The 20,362-nt window shown below is 37.8% G+C and overlaps 1 protein-coding gene across 1 annotated transcript in view; it reads left to right on the forward strand.

Moving 5' to 3' along the window:
- Positions 1–20,362, forward strand: part of GPR158 (G protein-coupled receptor 158) — a 300,295-nt gene that overhangs the window by 138,997 nt on the left and 140,936 nt on the right. The window contains exon 3 of the mRNA XM_061436038.1: positions 9,471–9,573. Coding sequence (XP_061292022.1) covers positions 9,471–9,573 — 103 coding nt within the window. The remainder of the gene's footprint in view (positions 1–9,470; positions 9,574–20,362) is intronic.

Consider the following 20,362-nt stretch of genomic DNA (forward strand, 5'->3'; position numbering starts at 1 on the left):
AATTCATCCATGTTGTTGTATATATGGTGGTTCAGTCACTAAGCTGTGTCCCACTTGTGTGACCCCATGGACTGTAAGCCTGCCAGGCTCCTCTGCCCATGGGATTCTCCGGGCAAGAATACTGGAGTGGGTTGCCATTTCCTTCTCCAGTTGTTGTATATAGCATTGGTTTATTTTATTTGGTTTATTTATTATTTATTTATTTATTTGTTTATTTATTGGTACAGGATTCTGTTGTATGAGCTTCCCTGGTGGCTCAGATGGTAAAGAATTCACCTGCAATGCGGGGGACCTGGGTTCTATCCCTGGTTTGGGAAGATCCCCTGGAGAACGGAATGGCTACCCGTGCCAATAGAATTGCCTGGAGAATAATATTAGATAAATACAGTTTATTTCCCCTTTCTACTTTAGATAAACATTTGGCTTCTTAACAGTTTGGGATTAGTGCAAACAGTTCAGCTGTTTTTGCTTGTCTATTAGAGCATGTTTGCATATCTTTCAATTGAGTATACACCTAGGATTGAAATGTCTAGATAACAGGATATAATATGTTCAAGTTTAGTAGGTAGTGCCAAGTTCATTTACAAAGAGATGTATTAATTTGTGTGTCTGTCAGCACTATGTAAGGATTCTACTCATTCCATATCCTCACTAACACTAAAATTGTCAGTTGTTAAAATTTTAGCCATCTTGATAGGTATGTATTTATTATCTTAAATTTGCTTTTCTCTGGTAACTAATAAAGTTGGAAACTTTCCTTATATTTATTAACTACTGTGACATTCTCTTCATACCTTTGCTCAGTTTTAAACTGGAATGCTTATCGTTTTATTATTGAGGTATAAAAGTATTTTTATATTTGGTATTTGAACTCTTATTATTTCTATTAATAATTGTCTGAACATTCTTTGGCATTGCCTTTCTTTCATATTGAAATGAAAACTGACCTTTTCCAGTCCTATGGCCACTGCTGAGTTTCCCAAATTTGCTGGCATACTGAGGGCAGCACTTTAACATCATCTTTTAAGATTTGAAATAGCTCAGCTGGAATTCCATCATCTCCACTAGCTTTGTCCGTAGTAATGCTTCCTAAGGCCCACTTGACTTCACTCTGCAGGATGTCCAGCTCTAGGTGAGTGATCACACCATCATGGTTATCCAGTTCATTAAGACCTTTTGTGTACAATTCTGCTGTGTATTCTTATCACCTCTTCTTAATCTCTTCTACTTCTGTTAGGTCTATACTGTTTCTGTCCTTTATTGTGCTCATCCTTGCATGATATATTCCCTTGGTATCTCTAATTTTCTTGAAGAGATCTCTAGTCTTTCCCATTCTATTGTTTTCCTCTATTTTTTTGCATTGTTCACTTAAGAAGGCTTTTTAACCTCTCTTTCCTATTCTTTGGAACTCTGCATTCAGATGGGTATATCTTTCATTTTATCCTTTGCCTTTTACTTCTCTTCTTTCCTCAGCTATTTGTAAGGTCTCCTCAGACAACCATTTTGCCTTGTTGCAATTCTTTTTCTTGGGGTTGGTTTTGATCACCACCTTCTGTACAACGTTACAAACCTCTGTCCATAGCACCATAGAGCAACTTTGAGTTTGCTTTTCTGCTTGTATGTTCTCTGTGAACTAGACCATGATTTTGTTCCTCTTTGTTGTTGTAGCAAAGTGTATACAATGGGGCTCAGTAAGCAAGAGGTAAATAAAGTCAACAATGAGAAGGAAGTTGCCACTGCTTATGATCTGTGACCACAGGAAGCACCTAGTGTCAAAAGTAGTAGTGAGTTTGTGGTTTAGTGAAGCTTATATTTATCAAGCCTTTGGGCCTTTTTTCTATAAAAAGATCTTTAAAAAATTGGCTTACTTACTCAGTGAGATAAAATCCTAACATTTTTCTGAGACAGTTTCAACCCCCACAACCCCCACCAAAGCATCTTGCCATGTGTCAGTGTGAAGTCTGTAGACTTTTAAGGTGTCTGCTCCAGACGCTGCATTGGAAACCTTTAGCGCCGTGTTCTGAGAGTGGGCTCCACTGCCTATAACAAGAATGTTTCAAAAATTAGTAATAGAAAATAGTTTATTTTAAAATTTTAACTGTATCATAAAAGAAAACATCCCTCCGCCGCTCACCCCAACCGCCCCCCTCCAGTCCATCAAGCTTTTTAAACCAGGTTCTCTGGCAGCTAATGAATAATAGAGACACAATGTAGTTCTTTTCCTCCCTGGTGGAATACTGCATTATTTGTTATTCATGAGTTCTTGATTTCCTGGAAGATTGTTTGATGAAATAGGTGGGTGATGTACTCTGTCATTGCCTGGAGGCCTTTTAGATTTCCCCTGTTTGAGTGTTTTCCTTTTGTTTTAATAAACTGCTGATAGTTGTAGAGAAGAATCACTGGATGTTAGGATAATTAGCGTGTTTTAATACCAAATCCCCTCAATCCCACTCACAAATGACCAGATTCAACATTTTACAGTATTTCTTCACAAGTTTCATAGAAGGAGTGAAATACAAATAAATGTTGCTGGCTTTTTGAAATAATCTAGAAAACCCAGGTGGCGCTAGTGGTAAAGAACCCACCTGCCAATGAAGGAGACATAAGAGATTCAGGTTCTATCCCTGGGTTGGGAAGATCCCCTGGAGGAGGGCATGGCAACCCACTCTGGTATTCTTGCCTGGAGAATCACCACGGACAGAGGAGCCTGGGGGACTATAGTCCACAGGGTCGCACAGAGTCAGACACCACTGAAGCAACTTAGCACACATACATAGAAAACCCAGTTACTATATCGCCTTGCCAGGGTCAAACCTTTCATCTTTATGCTTCTCTGGTCTTGCCCTCTATTTTTTCATTAAGACTCAGATGGGGCTAGTGGTAAAGAATCTGCCTTCCAGTCCAAGAGACATAGGTTTGATCCCTGGGTTGGAAAGAGCCACTGAAGTAGGAAATGCAACCCACTCCAGTATTCTTGCCTTGAAAATCCTATGCACATGGAGCATGGAAGGCTACAATCCATCGGGCTGCAGAGAGTTGGACATAACTGAGTACAGTGAATTCATTATAGCAGGAACCCTTTTTGGAATTAGATGTCTTCTGTCAAAGCAGAGTAGAACCATGTTTTTATCACTAAAGAGAAAGAAGTGACAATCTGGACTTCTGTGAACTCCCTGGCTTCCATTGCTTGGCTTGCTGGGTTTAGTTTGGGACTAAGCACCTGTGAACTGATCTGATGATTCTCCTTAGACCCAGACCTATTTTCAGGAATTCAAGTAGAGAAGAGTTACTCTACTTATATGCCCTGAGGTGAAGATTTGTTTTCTAAGATCTGAGCTTTGGGGACTCTGCTTTGGGAAGGGAAAGGCTTATTTTTTTTTGTTTGTAACAGGTGTAGGAATTAACCACATTTCTTAAGATACATTTAGTATATGCATTTAAAAATTAATAATTTTCACAGACTTGAAACTTAATGATTCAGCAAACTGATCCATTTTGAATATTGCTTGAAACCAAGAAGAATGGAAAAATAAAGTTCTTGAAGTAAATTCCAAAGTGACTGGACAGTAGCCTCTGTTCCTGTTCATGGGAGAGTAGTTATTATTCTCTTTGGAGCCAGGCTCCTGGGGTTGAATCCTGACTGTGGCAGGTAAAGCTTTGGGCATTACCTTAGCAGTTGTTGCCTTAATTTTCTCATCGTTAAAATGGAGATAATGATGTAAGGTTTAATGTGTTAATACTTACACATTGCTTAGAACAGGACCTGGAGTAAATATAAAGTATTTACTATTATTTACTCTCACTTTGTTATGTGTTATCTCCTGTACTCTTGGCATGCTATGTTTGATGACCTAGTTTCCAGGTATACAGGCAATTAAAACATAATATAGGAGGGAAAAGACACTTCCAGAAGTATCTCTATATTTTACAATTAAAATATAACAAAATTAAGAAAGAAAAAGGAAATATAAAAACTAAGCAAAAGAGCTCAAATAATACAGCAGTCTGGGCTATTTAGTATATGAGAAAATAGCCATAAACCTTTAATAGCTCCAGAGGGCATTCATGTATTTCAGCATAGTTCAGTACCTATTGTTCAAAGTAATGATTCTGACTCGTGAAGGAAATGTTAAATTCTGTTCATGACGTTCAGTTCAGAGAAGCCAGAAAGTGTTTCACATTTTAGGAAGATTCTAAAACAAAGTAAAACAAATTAAAAGGTATTTAAAGATTTCTAGAGGATTTTGAATTATATAAATTTTATTGTATTTGCATTTTTGCCTCCTTTCAGTCCAAATTAATCTTCAGAATGATATGTAAATGTGATCCTTAGGCATAAGCATTGTTTGCATTAAATGCCAAACAATACTTCCCCTGTACATATCTAATTTTAGCCTTCATTTTAGCCATTTCCCTGCTCGTTGGTACCTCCATACAAAATCTTCATGACTGTCAAGCTGGCCAGCTTTTGCTCTGCAATTATGTTTAACCAGGTGTTTAGGTGAATTATATTGTTTGGTCGCTAAGTTGTATCCAGCTCTTTTGAAACACTGTGGACTGAAGCCTGCAAGGCTTCTCTGTCCATGAGATTCTCCGGGCAAGAATACTGGAGTGGGTTGCCATTTCTTTCTCCATAGATGGGTTACATGTCATGGCAATTATGTGTTGTAGTATGCCCTGCAGTCTTTACATAATTTTTGTTGAGGGAGAAAAGACTGTTTTGCTCTAAACTCTTAAAAACTTTGTTTTAAATTGTGGTAAAAATACATAGGGGCTTCCCTGGTAGCTCAGCTGGTAAAGAATCTGCCTGCAGTGCAGGAGACCCCAGTTTGATTCCTGGATCTGGCAGATCTCCTAGAGAAGGGATGGGCTACCCACTCCAGTATTCCTGGGCTTCCCTGGAGGCCCAGATGGTAAAGAATCCACTGCAATGCCCATTAAACAGCTTCTCATTTTTATTTTCCTGTAGTCCCTGGAAACCACTATCCCACTTTATTTTTCTGTTAATTTAATTACTTTAGATACCACATAGGAGCATACAACAGTATTTGTGTTTTCTGTGACTGGCTTGTTTCAGTGAGAATAAAGTACTCAGGTTTCATTCATGTTTTCGCATGTGACAGGATTTTCTTTATTTTAAAGACTAAATAGTAATTCCATTGCCTGTATATCCACACTTTATTTACTTAGCAATTAATGAGCATTTGAGTTGCTTCTACCTCTTGACAGCTGTGAATAATGCTCCAGTGAACATGGGTGTTTGAATAGACTCTGCTTTCAGTCTTTTAGATATATACCCAGAAGTGGGATTATTGAGTCATATGGCATTTTTTTTTTTTTTGGTTATTGAGTTCTCTATATCAATCCCTCATTGGATATATGATTTATAGATATCATCTCCCAGTTAGTAGGTTGCCTTTTAATTTTGATGACGGTTTCCTATTCTGTACAGAAACATTTTAATTTGATGTAGATTCATTTGTTTATTTTTACTTTTATTTTCCTTGCTTTTGGAGTCAGATCCACAAAAATGTTATAGATTTCCAGGAGATTGCCACGTATGTTTTGTTTTAGGAGTTTCTGATTTCAGATATTACATTCAATTCTTCAAACCATTGTAAGTGGTATAGGATAGTGGTCTAGTTTCATTCTTTTGTGTGGTAGCAGTCTAGCTTTCCTGACACCATTTATTGAAGAGACTATCCTTTACTCATTGTATCTTCTGATTTCTTTGTCAGAAATTAGTTGACCAAAATATGTGTGGGTTTATGTCTGTGCTTTCTATTGTTTCATTGATTTTTGTGTCTGTTTTTATGTCAATACCATACTATTTTGACTACTATAATTTTGTGATATAGTATCATGTTATCTGCAGATAGTTTTATAATTTCCCTTACAATTTTGATGCATTTTATTTATTTTTCTCAGCTAATTGCTGTGGTTGGAAATTCCAATACTATGTTGATTAAAATGGGGAGAGTGGGTATCCTGCCTTGTTCATGATCTGAAAGAAAAAGTTTTTCCTGTTCACCACTGAGTGTGATATTAGCTGTGTATTTATTGTTTGTCATATGTGACCTTTATTATGTTGAGATATATTCCTTCTACACCTATTTTGTTGAGTCTTTTTTTTATCATAAGTGGATTTTGAATTTTGTCAAATGCATTTTCTGCATTTATTGAGATGATCATATGATTTTATTTTTTTTGTTAATGTGAATCTTGCTGATTGCTTTGCACATGTTGAATCACTCTTGCATTTGTGGAATCAATTCCACTGATCATGGTGTGTGGTCCTTTTAATGTATTATTGAATTTGGTTTGCTAATATTTTTTTGAGAATTTTTGGTTATGCGTTCATGAGAAATATTGGCCTATATTTTCTTTTGTTGTATTATCCTTGTCTGGTTTTGGTATCAGTGTAATTCTGGCCTCATAAAATGAGTTTGGGAGTGTTCCTTTCTCTCCAGTTTTTTGCATAGATTATTAGATCTTCTTTAAAACTTTGGTAGAATTCACCAGTGAAGCTGTCTTGTCCTATAGTTTTGCTCTTAGGGAGGTTTTTGATTACTGATTAAGTGTCCTTGCTGGTTGTCAGTCTGTGCCACCATCTTAGACCCCCTTTCCGTTGGATATTATTTCCTTTTTTTTTCTTTTTCCATTTCTTTCAGCAGTATTTTTCAGTTTATAAATTTTTTACCTCCTTGGTTATTTAAAGTGCATTTAAAGTACACTAAATATATTTGGTTATTTTGTTGTTGTTCAGTTGCTCAGTTGTTTCCCACTCTTTGTGACCCCATGGACTATAGCACGCCAGGCTTCCCTGTCTTTCACCAACTCCTGGAGTTTGCTCAAACTCAGGTCCATTGAGTTGATGATGCCATCCAATCATCTTGTCCTCTGTTGCCCGCTTCTCCTCCTGCCCTCAATCTTTCCCAGCATCAGGGTCTTTTCCAATGAGTTGGCTCTTCGTGTCAGGTGGCCAAAGTATTGGAGCTTCAGCTTCAGCATCAGTCCTTTCAATGAATATTCAAGATTGATTTCCTTTAGGATTGATGGGTTTGACCTCCTTGCAGTCCAGGGGACTCTCAAAAGTCTTCTCCAAAACCACAGTTCAAAAGCATCAATTTTTCAGCACTCAGCCTTCTTTATGGTCCAACTCTCACATCCATACATGAATACTGGAAAAACCATAGCTTTGACTATACAGACCTTTGTTGGCAAAGAATATATATATATATATATATATATATATATATATATATATATATACACTACTATATTCTTGGTATCTAAGGCTTTGTTTACCTGATATATCTTGGCTGGATGAATGTTTAATAAATGTAACTCACAAATTCCATGTTAGTTACATACTTAGTTTCACAATCTACTTAGCTAAATAATGATACCTCACTGAATTGGTTTTCTTGGTGTCCTTTGCTTTTTCCTTTCTGCCTAACATTGTAACCTTGGAATGTCCTGAGTCTCATTATTTTGAATCTATTTCCTTCACTGCCCATAGGCACTCCCTTACTGATCTAGCTTTATCGGACCTCATGGCTTTGTCTATCGTCTTTATGCAAATGATCATAAATTATACAGCCCAGACATCTCTCTTAAACTCCATACTACTTCAGACTGCTTATTTGATATAGAGAATTATATTTCAAGTAGACATTTCACACTTGACATTTGCAAAAGTGAGCTTTGTGCTCTCTTCTCCATATTGATTCTACCTGTAGCCTTTCCTAGCTCCTTGATGACAGCTCCATTCTTAAGGTTGCTCAAGACAAAAACTTTGGAGTCATTCATTATTCTCTTCCTCTTTCCCCATATTTCAGCTATTAAAACATCTTGGTAGTTGTGCCTTCTTAAAACTGTACCTGAATTTGACTCAATGATTGTTCTTACAAGTTAAAAAAATAAGACTCAGAGAAATTAAGAGAACAGCTCCAAATTCACGTAACTAGTAAGTCAGAATTCAAATATATATTTTCTGGCTGACCACAAATAATAGATTCTCTTCTTCTACTGTGCTTCTAAGTAAATGTTACAATAAAACTCAAAACTAGGGTCTGATCTGCTCTATCACTGGATGTTTATAAGTAAGATGTGTTATTTCACTTAGGTCCTGGAGGAATTCTCTACACACAGGATAGTGCTTTCATAAATACTTGCCAACACAGTTGAATTGACTGGTGCTTACCTGTCCTTGTATTTTGCTCTGGGTTAAGAACTGTGTTTTCAGTTATAAGCTATAATTGGATCTAAGTGTGTGTTGGGTGAAAAAGAAAGGGTAATAATGAAATAAAACAGTCAAGTTATTTTAGAAGGCTGTTTTCCCAAAGATTTTGCTTGCTATAACCTGTGAATTTAGAGCATATATTAGCTCTTGCCACCTTACTGACTGTTCGTTAAGAGTTTTCAAGATATGCAATATTGATTTTGTTACTAATTTTTAGAGCTTAGACCGAGGGATTATTATTTTGATAATTTGAAATTTTATCTCAAGGGTCTCTGTATTAGAGGGACACTTTATTATTTTAAAATTTACTAAATTCTGAGCTCCTCTAATAGATTATAATTGGCAGAAAGGCAAAGGGTTAGGATATAGGTGGAGAGATACCAGAGAAGAAATTTCAGTGTTGATAAAATTCTAGAAATGCCTGTTTTACTGGTAAATTGTATTTTAATAGAAGCTATTCCCTCCTTATGTACTTGAATGTAGCATAAGTGAAATGTATTAAACTGAATTTTGGTAGGGTTCAGTGATATCTTTGGAAGAAGCCAATATTAAGCTTTTGGGAGACATCCATTATGTCCCTTGGTGTGACATATTTGGAAAGCCAATCATTGTTTTTTGTCACATGTAGTACATGTTGAACATTTGTCTGTGAAATAGATTTTAGGTAAAGAGTGCTTCAGATTATTACCTTTTTTTCCTCTTCTAAATTGCACTTTAAAGTTTATTGTTTTGTTAGTCCATCAATTTGTATTTTTTTTCCCAAGGAAAAAGTTTGATGAATATTTAATTCATAAAGGCAGCTTCCACATCTTAAATTCTGTATATCTGTCTGTCCATCTACCTACCTTTGCATTGGTGGAAATATATGGCATGGAATTGCTTAAAAATATTCTTACAGGCTTAGGAAATATCTCTTACAGCAATAAGATGATATGTGAGGTATTAAAAAAAACTATGTGTATAATTACTTCCTCTGGCAATTGAATGAGTTAAAGATATATGGCAACTGCAGCTGTAATGGCATATATTTAGAAAGAAAACTCAGTTTGCTACTTCTAAAAAAATGCCTGTTGGCAAACAAACCTAAAATAAAAGTTCAAAAGTGAGATTTTATTTCAGGAAAATGTGATCATTCTGTTACCATTTGCAATGATGCATATCTGTGGGTCTTTATACAGTTAAATAACCTATGATCAACGGTACTGCTGTCTTTTCTTCTTCATAGTGTATGCCGATTAAAGGCCTAGGATTCGTGCTTGGAGCTTATCAGTGTATTTGCAAAGCAGGATTCTATCATCCTCGAGACTTCTCATTCAACAACTTTCAGAGTAAGTGCCCTTTGGTCCTGTTCGTATATGTACATACACATAATATCTGTCATTATTAATTTTTCAGATTTTCTTTTAACCTTGTTGAAGTTAGATGATTAAATCCCTACTTGTTTGGCCTTCTTTCATCACTTAAGGAGTTTTTGCTTTAGTTTGTCATCTCTAATCCTCTGGCATATCACCAAAAATGTGTTTGTTTTAGGTATATTTTCATTTTCAATACATTTTAAATGCCTGAAAATACTGTTGCTGCTTGGTGAGACCAGTTAGAATTCAGTTATTGTGAGCTGTTGCTGCAGAAAGTTCCTAAAATTAATTTTGCTAGTTTGCTTAATTTATTTATATATCAATTTGTTTATATGTTAGGTCTCTGTGCTACATGAAGAATTACCACAGAATTAATAACTTATGGCAACACAATCTTATTATCACACAGTTTTAATTGGGTAGGTTTTCATTCAGGGATTAAGTGGTTCCTCTGCCCAGGGAATCACTGAGCCAAAATCAAGGTGTCACCTGTAATGTGATCTGATCTGAGGCTCAGAGACTTCTTCCAGGTTCATTCAGTTCACTGGCAGAATTCGGTTCCTAGCACCTGTGTGTGTGAGGTCCCTATTTCATTGCTAAATGCCAGTCTGGGCTTGTTCTCAGCTTCTAGAAGCCTCCTCAAGGTCAAGTCATGTGGCCCTTACTTTTCAAAACTACCAAGAAAACCTCCCCAGTTCCTAGTCCTGTTCATATGGAGTCTGTATGAACAGTATAATCATTCTATAAGTCCTGGGAGTGTTATCCTGTCTCTCTACCATGTAATGTAAACCAAATCAAAGGAAAGACTATCCCATCATATTTACAGGTCCACCCGCATTCAAGGGGAGGTGATGATACAGGGCATATACAGGCAGACCTCATTTTATTGTGCTTTGCTGTATCACACATCTAGGATACTGAGCTTATTTTTTTTTTAACCAATTAAGATTTGTGGCAACCCTGTGCTGTCAGATAATGGTTAGCACTTTTTAAGCAATAAAGCATTTTTTAATTAAAGGGTGTACTTTTAGGCATAATGCTATTGTACACTTAATAGACTGAAAAATGGTCTAAACATGACTTTTATATGTACTGGGAAACCAAAAAAATTGGTGCGACCCACTTTGTTGTGATTTTACTGTGTTGCAGTGGTCTAGAACCAAACTCATAATATCTTTGAGGTATGCAGGTACTTTAGAATCAAAATTTGCTTACCTGGTTGTTTTCATCTTGCTATAGAAGATGTCAAAGTTGCTATTTGAATATTGATTTTTTTTTTACATCAGCATATAGCCAGCTATTAGGTATAATAATTAACAAAGAATGTATGTATGGAAAAATGAGGTGGTATTATGGGAAGTTAGGGTTTGGAGTTATAGAACCAAGGTACAGGAGTAGTTTAGATAGTCATCCATAAATCTTTGTCAGCCTCATTATTGGTCTGAATAGGAATCTGTATCTCTACTGGGCATAGTTCAAAGGATACATGAGATTCAAACCTGAGTGTCTTCCTCTCTGAAACTTGGCAGACGTTTATAGATTTTTTTTTCTCGGTTTTTCTCTTGGAAAGTATTGTTCTTCATCTTGAGACAGCTTCCACTAAACTTCTAGGTTCTGGAAGTGAGTAACATTTTGCTCTCTCCTAAGTCATAGGATTCACAGGGTTCAGCCTGTGTTTTGAGTAATGGTTGTTGTAGGCATAATTCTAAGATGGCCTCCAAAATTCTGTTCCCACACATGTTGTACAGTCCCCTCCCCTTAAGTGTGGGTGGCACCTGCGAATATAAAATGGACTCACCTCCTTGCCAGGCAGTGTTATATAGTAAAAGTCATGGTACAGTTGCTGAAGTGTCTGCTGCTGCTGCTGCTGTTACTGCTGCTGCTAAGTCGCTGTAGTGGTGTCCAACTCTGTGCGACCCCATAGACAGCAGCCCACCAGGCTCCCCTGTCCCTGGGATTCTCCAGGCAAGAACACTGGAGTGGGTTGCCATTTCCTTCTCCAATGCATGAAAGTGAAAAGTGAAAGTGAAGTTGCTCAGTTGTGTCCGACTCTTAGCGACCCCATGGACTGCAGCCCACCAGGCTCCTCCACCCATGGAATTTTCCAGGCAAGAGTACTGGAGTGGGGTGCCATTGCCTTCTCCGGCTCAAGTGTCTACATTGCATTAAATAAGACTCCTTCCCATAGGAGCAGACTAGAGAGAGATTCTAGTGCCAGCTTTGAAGAAGTAAACTGGCTTGTGAGAGGACCATGTGGCTAGCACCCTAGGGTGACTGCTAAGAGCTCAGGCAGCCAGCAAGACTACAAGGACCTCAGTTCTATAAATGCAAGGATCTGTAAATTCTTCCAACAGCCTGGATACTTTTCAAAAGAGGACCTGGAGCTCCACATGAGAATATAGCCTGGCGCAAACCTTGTTTTCAGTGTAGTGAGACCCCAAGCAGAGAGCCCAGCTTCACTGGGTCAGACTTCTGATCAACAGAAACTGGTAAGTGATTGAATAGGTGTTCTCAGCTGTAGATTTCCAGTAAGTCATTACACAACAATAGAAAACTAATGCAATAACAGTGATGATAATATATTTTCATCATGGATGTGCTTTTCCTTGTGTGTGTGTGCGTGCGCGTGCGTGTGTGCGTGTACAAGACCATGGCAATAGCCCAGATACTTTGGCATTCTTCACATTTATGGTCCAGACAGAACATATGATTCAACACTGAAGGATTAAGGGAATAGGTTTTAGCTTATGTTCTGTGAAGGTATTTTGTATCTGGTTTACCCACATTTGTTCTCAGCTCCCACTATGTAACTGAAATAAAACATCTAAATATTGTAGAACTAGAGAATGACTGTGCCATTTGCTTATAACACCACCAGGAGAAACTAGTTAACCTTTAACAACTTATCTTTATTTAATTTGCACACTCCTACTTTCTTCCTTATTTTAAAAGCCAGTGTTTTTCACTGACCTACTCTAAGAGGAGGCTGCTTCTCTTCACAAGCCTAAATAACTCCAATGTTGTACACACAACAGCCAGGAAAAGAGGCCACAGTTTTCAGAAAGATGAGCTATATTTGGGTATAGATGTGATTCAGCTTTGACCTCAGCACATATTTAACTAGAACTGGCCTGCCTCAATGACAGAACAGAAAGATATCTACAAGTTATAATTTAAGGTCAGTAAAGTGCTCTTTGACCAAAAATATCTTTCCTGATGGCCTTGCCATCAAGTTGCATGAAAATCTAACATTATTAATCCCTTGGCCCAAGGAATACAAGTTATAACTCACTAAGGTATCTACCAAGGACTATCCAAACTTTTAAAAAATATTTTTGATTTTTTATTATAATTTACTACATTTCTTCATTTTAATATGTGAAGTTTTTAATTGTAATATCCAAGCAGTTCATATGGTCAGCTTTCATATAGTCTTAAGGAGGTTACAATGAAGTAAGGAATGACCAGATGAATCCCTTGGACCAAAGGTAAAGAAGATATTGAAAACCCCCAAAATGAGATAGTGTATGTAAAACAGCTAGCACAGTACATGACATATAATAAGTGTTCTTAATAAGTACTTGGCATATAGTAAGTGCGCATGCTCAGTTGTTCAGTCTTGTCTGACTTTTGCAACCCCATGGACTGTAGCCCACCAGGCTCCTCTGTCCATGGAATTTTAGATGTTCATCAGATCAAGCAAACAAACAAATATACACATATATATAAACACAGTGGTCCATGTAAATAGAGAATCCTAAAGTATCATCAGATCAAGCAAACAAACAAATATACACATATATATAAACACAGTGGTCCATGTAAATAGAGAATCCTAAAGTATCCTTGGCTTTTAGTACTTTGTCTCTATATTTGGTTAACCAATTTTTAAATCTAGAATTCTTGGAAAGTGAATTCTACATGGATCAGAAGGAAGATGGCACAGCAAAAATCTGTAACAACCAGTGCTCCATTGAGAAGGGCAGTAGGAAGGAAATATAGAAATTAAGGTAACAGGAGGAAATCAGTTGCTTGATAGGGGAAATGGGATGTAGGAAACAGAGATGCCCCTGAAAGATAAAATTTATTTAATTTATAGCTGTGAAGCTAGGCAAAAGATCTGAAATTCCCACCTATAGTCTTGTACCCCATTTAGAGAGAGGAACTAAGATGGGGTTTTGATCTGTTAGAGAAAATGTCAGTGCGACTGTTAAAAATCCTGTTAAAATATGAAGTGAGTTAAAAATCTTCGTTTAGATGTAGGCCCACAGTAAACAAAGGGCTTGTAAAGACCAACAAAGATATGTTCAGATGACTTGATTTAAAACTGTGCTGACAGCCCAGAGACTGTGTTCCTAGCATCTCTCTTTAGATTGGTGGTCATAGGAGAGCTAACATGGTCTGACATCTGGATAGTAGCAGGATTTCAGAATCGACAAGTACTGATGTGTAACTGTCTCTTCAGATCCAGGTTGTCCACTTCCAGGTTGATGAGATACAAGCTTTTGACAAGCTCATCTTCCTCAAATCCATCTGTCACAGTATGAACTGTCTTCAGTACAATCTCATCTCTCTTTCTTGTGGACACATTACCAGCCTCTCAGTTTTAACTTCTTTTGCCTTTTGGATTGACTTCAGCTCATATGCATTTCTAGATAAACCCAACTTACAAATGACCCACATCTGAAAGTGACAGCCCCTTCTTTACAGATACTGGTGGCTGATGGCTGTTGACTCCCCAAAATCAGAGATTTAAAAAATACATAGTCTCAGAATAAAAAAACGTGGGAAACTCTTTGAAAGCAGGTACATATAGAGATGCTGAGCTCCCAGAAAACTGCTAAGCAAGGCTAAGCTGTCTGTGGGGTGTGAATCTTTTTGCTGCACTTGGGTCTCACATTCCCTGTCCGTCTTTTGTTTCATGACTGGGGAAGCTGGAGATGTTTGGCTTTTTGCAGACTGAGTCCAGCAGCAGTCTCTCAGTTTATATGATTTTACATTTTTAGACTGCTAATGGAAATTCACTTATGTTAACAATCAGCTACCCTCAAATTAAAAAAAAAAAAACAACAAAACAACCTGCTGGCAGGGAAATTTGACTGTCAGTCATTCATACATTAGCTCATTGTTGTGAGTAGAATATCGCCCCCCAAACCCCCAAAGATGTGCATGTTCAAGTTTTCACAACTTGTGAAAATGCCGCTTCACATGGCAAAAAAGGGACTTTTCAGATGTGATTAAATTGCAGATATTGAGATGGGGAGATTATCCAGGTAGATTCAGTCTAATCACACGAGTCCTGAAAAGCAGAGAACCATTCCCAGCTGTGGTCAGAGACAGATGTGAGGACACAGGAAGTGGCAGAGAAACGATACATTGCCGTCGTTGACGATGGAGGAAAGGGGTCTGCAAGCCACGGAATGGAGGTGGCTTCAAGAAGCTGGAAGAAGCAAGGAAATGGAATGTCTCCTGGACCCTCCAGAAGAAAACGTGTTGGGAAGATTCCCTGGTGTAGGAAGTGGCAACCCACTCCAGTATTCTTGCCTGGAAAATTCCATGGACAGAGGAGCCTGACGGGCTCCAGTCCATGCGGTCACAAAGAGTCAGACATGACTGAGTGACTGAGCATGCACGCACACTTTGTGAGTTTCCCATTCAGCATTCATTCCAGTATTCATGGTATCCCATGGTGTTTTTTCTAGAGGAAACTGTTCACAATCCCAAATAATTGCCAATTTAGGCAATTCATAATCTAGTGGGATCTTTGTATGAGGATGCCCTTTGAGTCAGTCAGATGGATTTGACTTTTATCTCTATTTACTCAGAGGAGACTTGGGAAGTTTCTCATATATTCTGAGATTCTCCTCTTATTCATACATATATCAGGAATAGTGAAGTCTATTCTTGGCAGTTATGAGGAATAATTGAGATAACATGATATCCTCTGATTATAGTGATTATTATATTAAAATGAATATGGAGAATTTAATCTTTTTATTATGTATTAGGTGTTCTGGGGATTGAATGAATAAATTGTCTGGAGGCAAAAGAATCTACTCATGTTTAATAATTTTATAATTCAGATCAGAATTATTCCAAGATCTATCTAAGGTGGTGTTTTTATCCAAAAAAAAGATCACTAAAGTCACTTATAAGAAATAAAAATCCAGAAGACAACAGAAAAGTGAATATAAGATATATATGTAACCTTATAGGGAAAGATTGACTATATTCATAGTGAGGAAATATAAATTAAATTTTTGCACTGAGCTTCATTTTAAGCTTATTGTTACAGCTAGCCATTCTTGATATAAATACATGAATATATAGTAGCTAATCCTGATTTTAGGATATGCAAATATGTATTCATGTCCCAACAGTAGCAGTCTTTATGGATAGCAGTGTAAGCATCACCACGGTTGGATAACTGTTCTCTCCTTGTGAATGTTATAAATATTGAACCAAATATACACAGACAACTTCTGAATTTGCTGGATCTACTCATGTGCATGTACCTATTTCCACTTAATTTTTGGATGTGATTTTATCAAGCTGGAGACTAGAGGCAGATTACTTCATCATCCTAAACATACGAAATAACGAACAACAAATATATCTTCCCATGTGAGCTCATGGCAGCATGTTAACTCCAAACATTGATTGATGAATATGTTCCCTCCAGTTCTAATGAAAAATCAAATATGTGTATGGAAAGGAAGATGTTCACCCTAATAATGATTTCAGATGAGCATTATTTGTAGGAGAGCTAATGCTGAAACCCTTAATGTCTGGCTTGATTCTTTGTTACTACCAGCTGGGTTCTGTTCATTATCTGTGACTCATCTTTTTAACTCATGCCTGTGGAATGGAAAGAAGAAGGGGTCTGTGACATACAGCACGTGTAGCTGGTCTTGCAAAGGTCCCAACTATAATCTTCTGCTATGACCAGTTCCTAGCACTGAGGACCACAGCACCTCCAAGGAGTGACCTCTGATCAACTCATTTGTTGATTGATTTAAGAGCCTGAAAATCCATCTGTCAAACAATATTACTGGACACTGACCCTGTGCCAGATATTGTTTAGAACTGGACAAAAGAAGAAATGAGTAAAAAAGTGAGGTATCTAAGTTTTTAGGATAGACCCACATCTTCCTAGAACATATTGCAGTACCCACAAGCAACAAATGAGGGCCATCTTGAGTAGCATACGCTCACTATCCATATTAGAGGAACAGTTCAAAGTGTTAGTTGCTCAGTTGTGTCCAACTCTTTGCGACCCCATGGACTGAAGCCCGCCAAGCTCCTCTATCCATGGAATTCTCAGGCAAGAATACTGGAGTGGGTAGCCATTCCCTTCCCTGAGGGCATCTTCCCAACCCAGGGGAGCTCCCCAGTATTGGTAAACTAAGGTCAAAGGTAAGAGCTTTAAGGTTTAACAGGACTTCATGGGTAGGCGTGATTTCTATCCAGATATCCAGATATTCAAATGTCCAAAAGTTGTGTTTTTGCTCTTGAGGAAACACAGTTTTATACTACTGGCACGTAAGAGTCCTAATCAGCAAAACCTTAGTGATGTTTCTATTTAGTGTTTATACTGTGAAGACCTGAACTTTTTAACTGCTGCTTCAATCTACCCTCCCCCCTTGAACTCATGCCTCATTCTTTTCTAAATCAGAAACTAAGTGTTTTTCTTCCATAAAACATAGGAAGAAAACTTTCTGGGGTACATTTTGTGTGTGTGTTAGTCGCTCAGTCCTGTCTGACTCTTTGTGACCCCATAGACTGTAGCCTGCCTGGCTCCTCTATCCATGGAATTCTCTGGGCAAAAATACTGGAGTGGGTAGCAGTTGCCTTCTCAAGGGGATCTTCCCAACCCAGGGATCAAAGTCAGATCTCCTGCATTGCAGGCAGATGCTTTACTGTCTTAACTAAAAGGGAAGCCCTGGGGTACGTTTTGAAATATATCAAAATTAAAAGCTACAAAAATAGAATACCTTCAGAATTTCAAAAGTCTAAAAGTTTTCAGTAATTGTAGCATTGGCGGGCTAATTAGTTCTTTGGGATTTGGAGCAAAAATCCTCTTTGTTGCTCATTGCTATCCAGAGGGTCCTCGTTTTAAATATTTATATTTTATTATCAGTATTGCACACACAGTAAAAAGAAACTTTGGAAAGTACAGAAAAGTAGAATTTAAAAAGTTGTTTGAAAATCTATTGTTAATTCTTTGTTTATAGTTTTTATACAAGTGTCTCTCTATATATGATCTTTTTAAAACTTGGTATATTATATTCATTTGAAATAATATATACAGTTTTCTTGAACACAGTTTTGTTACATAGAATTCCATTGAGTAAATGTACTGTGGATTACTTACCCATCTGAAGTTTATATTTTTACTAGTTTATGTAAATATAAAATTTTACTGATATAAACAAAAATGTCCACCGTTTTGTGTTGTTCTGATGTCAGTGTAAAAGAATTAAGTAAGCAGATAGGTTAACACAGTGTTTACCAATTGTCACAATTTCTCTAAATGGGCCCATGTTTACAGGTGAATATTTTAGACTCACCAGCGTTCCTTGGTGCTACTGTAACCTTCTCCTAGTATCCTCTGTACTTTTGCTCAAGGCAGCCTATTTGATCACCCATCTAATGAATCGAAAAGCTGCTATTGCCAAAGCTAATAGCTCTTCATAATTGCTGTTTGTCTTCAGTTAGTATTTGTTTCGGAGAAGGCAATGGCACCCCACTCCAGTACTCTTGCCTGGAAAATCCCATGGATGGAGGAGCCTGGTAGGCTGCAGTCCATGGGGTCACTAAGAGTCAGACACGACTGAGCGACTTTACTTTCACTTTTCACTTTCATGCACTGGAGAAGGAAATGGCAACCCACTCCAGTGTTCTTGCCTGGAGAATCCCAGGGACGGGGGAGCCTGGTGGGCTGCCGTCTATGGGATCGCACAGAGTTGGACACGACTGAAGCGACGTAGCAGCAGCAGCAGCAGCAGTATTTGTTTCATCTGAAAGTTCTGAGTATCATCTTTGTTTTTAAGCTTTAGCAAAGCAGATTGGGATTCTGCTCTCCCGAAGACATCCGCAAGAAAAAGAAATGCAAAAAGGCAAAATGGTTGTCCGAGGAGGCCTTACAAATATCTGTGAAAAGAAGAGAAGCGAAAGGCAAAGGAAAAAAGGAAAGATATACCCATTTGAATGAAGAGTTCCAAAGTTTAGCAAGGAGAGGTAAGAAAGGCTTCCTCAGCAACCAGTGCAAAGAAACAGAGGAACACATGTATACCTGTGGTGGATTCATTTTGATATTTGGCAAAACTAATACAATTATGTAAAGTTTAAAAAAAAAAAAACAATAGAATGGGAAAGACTAAAGATCTCTTCAAGAAAATTAGAGATACCAAAGGAACATTTCATGCAAAGATGGGCTCAATAAAGAACAGAAATGGTACGGACCTAACAGAAGCAGAAGATATTAAGAAGAGGTGGCAAGAGTACACAGAAGAACTGTACAAAAAAGGTCTTCATGACGCAGATAACCACAATGGTGTGATCACTCACCTAGAGCAGACATCTGGAATGTGAAGTCAAGTGGGCCTTAGGAAGCATCTCTATGAACAAAGCTGGTGGAGGTGATGGAATTCCAGTTGAGCTATTTCAAATCCTAAAAGATGACGCATGAAAGTGCCTCACTCAATATGCCAGCAAATTTGGAAAACTCAACAGTGGCCACAGGACTGGAAAAGGTCAGTTTTCATTCCAATCCTAAAGAAAGGCAATGCCAAAGAATGCTCAAACTATCGCACAATTGCACTCATCTCACACGCTAGTAAAGTAATGCTCAAAATTCTCCAAGCCAGGCTTCAACAGTACGTGAACCGTGAACTTCCAGATGTTCAAGCTGCTTTTAGAAAAGGCAGAAGAACCAGAGATCAAATTGCCAATATCTGCAGGATCATTGAGAAAGCAAGAGAGTTCCAGAAAAACATCTATTTCTGCTTTATTGACTATGCCAAAGCCTTTGATTGTGTGGATCACATCAAACTGTGGAAAATTCTTAAAGAGATAGGAATACCAGACCACCTGACCTGCCTCCTGAGAAACCTGTATGCAGGTCAAGAAGCAACAGTTAGAACTGGACATGGAACAACAGACTGGTTCCAAATCAGGAAAGGAATACATAAAGGCTGTATATAGTCACCATGCTTATTTAACTTATATGCAGAGTACATCATGAGAAACACTGGGCTGGATGAAGCACAAGCTGAAATAAAGATTGCTGGGGGAAATATCAGTAACCTCAGATATGCAGATGATACCACCCTTATGACAGAAAGCGAAGAAGAACTAAAGAGCCTCTTAATGAAAGTGAAAGAAGAGAGTAGAAGAAGTTGGCTTAAAACTCAACATTCAGAAAACGAAGATCATGGCATCTGGTCCCATCACTTCATGGGAAATAGATGGGGAAACAGGGGAAACAGTGTCAGACTTTTTCTGGGCTTCAGAATTACTGCAGATGGTGACTGCAGCCATGAAATTAAAAGATGCTTGCTTCTTGGAAGAAAAGTTATGATCAACCTAGACAACATATTAAAAAGCAGAGACATTACTTTGCCAACAAAGGTCCATATAGTCGAAGCTATGGTTTTTCCAGTGGTCATGTATGGATGTAAGAGTTGCACTATAAAGAAAGCTGAGTGCTGAAGAATTGATGCGTATGAACTGTGGTGTTGGAGAAGACTCTTGAGAGTTC

Source organism: Bos javanicus, chromosome 13 (genome assembly GCF_032452875.1).
Source record: "Bos javanicus breed banteng chromosome 13, ARS-OSU_banteng_1.0, whole genome shotgun sequence".
Lineage (NCBI taxonomy): Eukaryota > Metazoa > Chordata > Mammalia > Artiodactyla > Bovidae > Bos > Bos javanicus.